The 6,727-nt window shown below is 39.9% G+C and overlaps 1 protein-coding gene across 1 annotated transcript in view; it reads right to left on the bottom strand.

The window, feature by feature from the left end:
* Nucleotides 1-698: 698 nt before the first annotated feature.
* LOC131226830 (protein neprosin-like) overlaps nt 699-6,727 on the bottom strand; it is a 52,582-nt gene continuing 46,553 nt past the window's right edge. Inside the window, exon 2 of the mRNA XM_058222553.1 lies at nt 699-1,076. Coding sequence (XP_058078536.1) covers nt 699-1,076 — 378 coding nt within the window. The remainder of the gene's footprint in view (nt 1,077-6,727) is intronic.

The raw sequence follows: 6,727 nt of genomic DNA, 5'->3' as shown, positions 1-6,727 counted from the left end.
ACACGGGGATGAACATGATGAGGTGGATCACCGTTTTACGCAAAGATAACTACTTCGAATCCATGAAGCTTATGTGGACTCCTACTTCTTGAATCCATGAGAAAATAGGCAAGAAAATACAAATAATATTTTAGAAAATTCATAAATTGATTGATAATTGAATAAATGTGTTTGCGCATGGTTTTTCGGCCAAAAATAGTGAGTGTCCTATTTCTCCGCACTGTAATGTTTCCGTAACTTTTCTAATCACTTTTTATGTTAGGCGCAACTCCTAAAGCCCAACGGAACTTATCCATCGATTTGGTGGTATTTCACAAATCTAGCATGCGCAACCCAATGTAGCAAATTGGGTGGCTAAAGTAGCTCGTCCTACCCCAAAATCATATATAGTATATCCGATAGCTCACTCTGATTTGCGAGATACGTCCGTTTGAAGTTTTGACGGTCCGGATCACCTGTCTCTAATCAGGTTTTTTTTGGTCCATTTGGGCCATGAAACTGTCTGCAACCTGCTCTACATAAGATATTATGGTCCACGAGATAAATGAATGATAATGTATGTGAGTGTACCCCATGTAATGAGGATTAGTGACAAGAGTATTTCGAATACAGGATATTCCGAATACAAGCTACCAAACAAAGCCTTAAATCATTACATAGCTCTATGGAGAGTTTCATTTATGCAAATACACCATCCATCACTTTCCACAATTACCACCGGGTCCCCCAAAAAGAAAATAATATCTCCAAAGACCCTTTAAGCTTCCATGAATCCCATTGTAGCATTTGGGTTGATCACATTCTGTATAAATCTTCTTAGGCAAAGGGTCCCTAAGACTGTTGGTTTCATCCACAAGCTGTAGCTGTCTTTGGTAGCATGCCTTTCTGTAGCCTTCCTTGGGTAAACGGCCACTGCCCATGGGTGGACTTGGTGAAATTGAACGGCTGTAAGTCTCCCCTCCCCACCCAATCAACGATGCAAAGTCACTTAAGCTGCTGAAGAGAGATTTGGGCCAGTACCCCACTCCTTTGTTTTCTTTTCCAAATACCAACCACCAATTTCCAGTATTTGGATCCTACCATAAAAATGAAAGTAAAAGATAGCAACAACCTTATGCAATCACATAAAAATATATAATCCTCACCTAAGGATGTGTATTTCTACAAGTTGGGCACATGTTTACAAGACCCAAATGTTGTTTTCATGGGCCATGCCAAAAAACATCTTCTAAATTGGAAGATCCAAGCCATCTAATCTTTGGCCTTTTTTGTTGAATATTGACCATCACTCTAGTTTTTTTACTTAAAGTGATTTTTCAGCCACTGATTGAAGAGTTAAATTGTCCAATTAAGGAGAATCATTGATCATGGTCCACCTAGTGCAGCTAATAAAATAATTGGCCTGGATCACCAATTGATGGGGCTCAGCAACCTATCAACAAGGGTCAACCCACAATGAAAATACAAAGAAATCAGGCCAGACCATTCATCATGTGGGCCCGTTTAGGCGGGCTACAATAGAAAACAATGAGAAACCACCTAAAAACCTATGAATCCACTACTTGGCCATCATAATAGTTGATCTACCTTATATTTTGGACATCCCATTTTCATGGTGGGATGGCCCTATTGGATGGGTTGGATGCCATACATACCGCAGTAGACCCACATCAACGGCTGCAGATGTTGTTGGGGGTGATGGTCTGCTTATCTAATAATTGCACTCTTACAGTAAAGAGAAATGCTTCAGTGCTCTTATAGCTGTATGGGCTATAATGCTGCTAGTTAGATCAGGACACTTTGTAAAATTTATTGATCCAAGCCGTTCATTAGGTCCAATGCACATTTCATTGGCTACCATGCATTCATCATGCAAATCCAACAAATATTAACCATTGATCAAACTGCCTTGATAAGAACGGTCAATATTGTTTATGAAAAAAAGAGGTCTAATCACAATTTGATTCATCTACATGTTACGCCTCATCATGGATTGCTTATGATTCCAAATAATCACTTCCTTAGGCAATCATAGCCATCCCATCCATGGGTTGGAAAAAGGATGGCTATAGAAAACAAGGCCATATTAAAGATGGATTAGATCATCCAATGAATGTGATTTTGGCAAGGTAGTCAGTTCAATCTATTTTGGATTTAATAGACAATTTAGATCAATCAATTAGGCTGTCCAAGTGGATCAATGCAACTAAGAATATTATAAGACTATAAATTATAGTACTACCAATAAATGTTCCTACCATTTTATATTTTGTACCCTAGAACTGCAGCCTCCAAGCACTCAATACATGGTCAAAACCCCGACGGCTCAAACCAATCGGGTTAGGTAAACTCAAAGATGTGGATGCATCTTAAATGAGTTGACTCGATTCATTTCATCATACGTGTTACTTTTCCAATGAATTTATATATTTTGTTATTGGAAATTGTTTGATGCAGTGAGTGAGAGACTAGTTAAGCTATGAGATACCTCGTTTCAACACTCGAGGTCTTGGTATCGATTCCCAACAGGGATGGCTAACATTTAACCCCCCCCCCCCCAATGGTGGGCCTTGGGCTTAAAAATCAAGTAAATCTATGACTTGTGTGGGCCACATCACATGCCACAGTTGAGAGTAAAACATTCGTAATCATTTGTTGGGCCCACCGAGATGTGATTCACAAATTCAACCCATCCATTATGTGTGTCTCACTTGGATGAGGGGTCAACCAAGTTTCAGACGCATCCAAATTTCAGGTGGGTCCTACCAAGTGCTTTTATATGTTTTAGGCATGTCTTTACATGATTTTAGATGATACGGCCCACCTGAGTTCCGTATATGGTTGATTTTTTGGATATCCCATAATTTAAAGGGGACCCATCAAATGCACTATGTTGATGTTCTACACACATCATGGTGGGGCCCACACAGCTCAACCTCATGGGAACTCAGCATCGTGTGTGTGTGTGTGTGTATATAGCTCATTTTAAGAAGTTTTTAATGGATCAGACCATTGTCATATGTGGTGTGGTCCCTCACATGGATCTATAATAAATACATCAAGGTGGGCCCAACAGTCAGGCCCACACTGTGTCACGTGAGGGTGGGCAGCACTTCATCTGCTCCCCTTCCAAACATGCTTTGTGTGGGCCCCACAGAGCTCGGTTGTTGTTCGTGCAAGCTGTGCACAACATATGCTGCAGAGGATTCTAATCCGTCGTATATAGCCCAAACCCTCTGTAGCCTAGGGCACCAATCTGTCATGTGGGGGACATCCAAGCCATCAATTAGCCATCACCATGTGTAAGTGCCCGGCTCAAAAATCAGTTTGGTCCACTCATCAGGTGGGCCATGGTGGTTGGATAAATCAGGTCCTTTATCTTTTCATCTGTTCCTTACAATGCGCCCCAGCCAAACGAGTGGGCCAGGCGGCCAGCCTGATTCTTGTGCAAGATTATCCACACGGTAGGTTCCACCTTTTGAACGGCTCGATCTCACACACATCTGTTAGCCTAGCAGGTGTCTTGGCATACACACGTGTGGTTAATAGCGGGGGAGTCCTTTTTGGCTTACAGTCCAGTATCCAAACAGTCGAGTGCGATGGTCGTTGTATAAATCATAATCCACCTGATATATATATTCCACAAATGATATTAGTATTAGGGATTAATTATTAAAAATAAATCAATAATAATTATAGCCAATATGGTCTTTCCTAAGCTACAAAGCCCACACGTGTGTAGATCCAAGCACACACATGTGGTGATACATGCCAATGTGAGACACATGTGAGAGATCCAACATGGCCCGGTGATTTTCGAAAGCGGATGGTCAAGTCATCGATCCGACCGGGCTATATAGGTTCGAAATTATATTAATCGGAGGGTGCTAATCTTCGAATGGCTATGGTTTTATGACAAGGTTATCAATGGGCCGTGACCGATTTAACATTCAGGCCTGTTTTTCAATTGGATCACATTTAAACCATATACAACAGCCCATCAACATAGCTTGAGTCTAGCCTTGCTTGACTGATTAGGGTTTGCGAAGGTAATTTGTTAATACACACAATAAATAAAAATCCTTATTTAATTTATTGCACAGCTTATATTTATTTTGTAGCTTATAATCCAACTACGAAACACTTGGGCTCGAGCGGTCTCGAAAATTTGCCAGGGCTTATATTGAACAATGCAAACTTGGACAGAGCTTAGCCCGGCCCTAAGTCAGCCCATTGAAACTACTCGCCATTCAAAGTTCATCCCATGGCTATGCAAACCTTTTAGTCAACTTGTCCATGTTTGTCTGGCATTGACGAGATAAAAGTTTCAATATTAACATATGGAATGCAATTTTAGTAATAGAAATGAAAATGAGGATTAGTTAAGATTTTTGACCTTAAGTACCACAAAATGAAGAGATTAAAGGAGAAGTAGAGTTGCACCTCCATATAGTAATTAAACTGAAATGAAGATTTTATAGGATAACTATAAGACTAGCAATGCTTTATGAGACAAAACATTGGATAATCAAGATTACAAGGGGAGCATAGCTTAAATGAGGGTGTTGTTATCATTCATTTGCAAAGTGAAGTATAAATTTATAAACGGATGTATTGGGGAGAATTTAAAAGTAACACAACAACCACGACTCATATAACATGAGAACCACAACCATAATTACAATACAATATAAATAACGGTTCGCTTCAACGAGACCCCAACGAGCTGAAAAACTCAGTTGAGAATGTCTTATTTTACCCTAATAAAAAACTCTATTGAGAAGGTCAGACTTAAACAAGATATTCTCAACAGAGTTTTTCAGCTCGTTGGGTGCCTGTTAAAGAGAATCTTATTCATATTGTATTGTAATTATGGTCGTGGTTCTCATGTTATATGGGTCTTGGTTGTTATTGCATATGTCTTGTGGTTTCCAATGGAATCATGGTTGTTATGTTATATATTAGGTCGTAGTTTTCGTGAGTCGTGGTTTTCATGTTATATGGATCGTGGTTAATGAGTTGTGGTTCATGGATCGTACATGTAGCGCTGATTCCAAAGGGTCATGTTGAATCCGAAGGGAATGGTTGTGGATATAACAAACAATGGGTTGTGGTTGTCATGTTATTATAATAGTACTGAAAAACCATCAAAATCTCCTATGAATCAGTCTTGTGCAGCTCTAAGCTTCTCTTCTAGCAATGACTCCATGGAATTATCAACAGAGTTTTTCAACTCGCTAGGCACTCGTTGAAATTATCGATTTACTAGAGTTCGAAACTCCAAGGCCCACTATACTGTTTATTTGACATCCCAACTGTTGATTAGGTTGTACAGACACAGATGTGGTCCACTTGAGATTGGGATATACCTCATTTTTTGACGCATACCATAAAATGATCTGGAAAAATATATGGACGACATTGATGAAACACATACATGGTGGTGGGGCCCACAAACCACCCAACATCAGCCATTGGCTGGTGGCAATACGTGCCTTTCAATGCTAAGAATACCGTTTATCGGGATTATGGGGAAGTAGCGAGATTAATACGATTTCCTGAAAAATAATATGACACTGTTACCGTAGGGTCGTGGTTGGGAACCACGACCCAGTGTCTATGACAACCACGACCCTGTCGTGTGATCGTGGTTGTCATCCAATGTTGGATCGTGGTTGTCATCCAGCATTGGATCATGATTGTCATCCAACGTTTCATTGTGGATCGGGGGAAAACGGATTGGCAACCACAACCCGTGTAACATGAAAACCACGACCCATATCACATGAAAACCATGACCCATTTAACATAAGAAGACCCATATTAGATGAGAACCACGACCCATATCACACGAAAACCACGACCCATATAACATGACAACCACAACCCATGTTATATGGAGCTTCTCAACAGAGTTTTTCAGCTCGCTAGGTGTCCGTTAAAGAGAACTGTTCTTCATATTGTACGGCTTAGATCTTATGCATATGAATCCATACTATACAAATTAGCAAAAGTAACGTGCTCATCCATACGATAGTAATGTAGAAAAATTTTGTATATCACATTATTCTTGATTGATGGCATAAGCAGCAAATGCAGGCTTTTTAGGAGAGGGGATTACAACTAAAAGAAAACACTCTTCAAAAGTAATAACCAACGATGATGAGAGTGAGGAGGATGATAATATTCCCATTTGCAAACTTAAGTGGAAGAAACTTGTAAAGTTGTGTGATATTACTAAAAAACTATCAAAATCTCTCATGAATCAGTCTTGTGCATTTCTAAGTTTCTTTTCTGGCAGTGGCTGTGTTATATGAGTAATAGTTGTCATCTTTTATGGATTTTAGTTGTCATGAATTGTGGTTTCCATGCTATAAGGGTCGTGTTTTTCATGTTATATGGGTCGTGGTTTGCCAAGGTCGTAGGTGTCATGTTTCATGGGTCATGGTTGTCATGTTATATGCATCGTGGTTGTCATGTTATATGGGTTGTAGTTGTCATAAATCATAGTTATCATGTTAGATGGGTCGTGGTTTGCTTGGGTCGTAGTTGCCATGTTGCATGGGTTGTAGTTGTCATGTTATATGGATCACGGTTGCTGTGGTTGTTGCATGTTCACCACGACCCATATAACATGACAAGCACGACCTATACCTCATGACAACCATGACCTTTAGTGCATTACAACCACCTGACGTGATTAAGCTACTATACAGATATCGTTTGC

This window comes from Magnolia sinica, chromosome 15 (genome assembly GCF_029962835.1).
Source record: "Magnolia sinica isolate HGM2019 chromosome 15, MsV1, whole genome shotgun sequence".
Classification (NCBI taxonomy): Eukaryota; Viridiplantae; Streptophyta; class Magnoliopsida; order Magnoliales; family Magnoliaceae; genus Magnolia; species Magnolia sinica.
The sequence above is the reverse complement of the archived record's forward strand: the minus strand, read 5'-3'. Positions and strand labels throughout refer to the sequence as shown.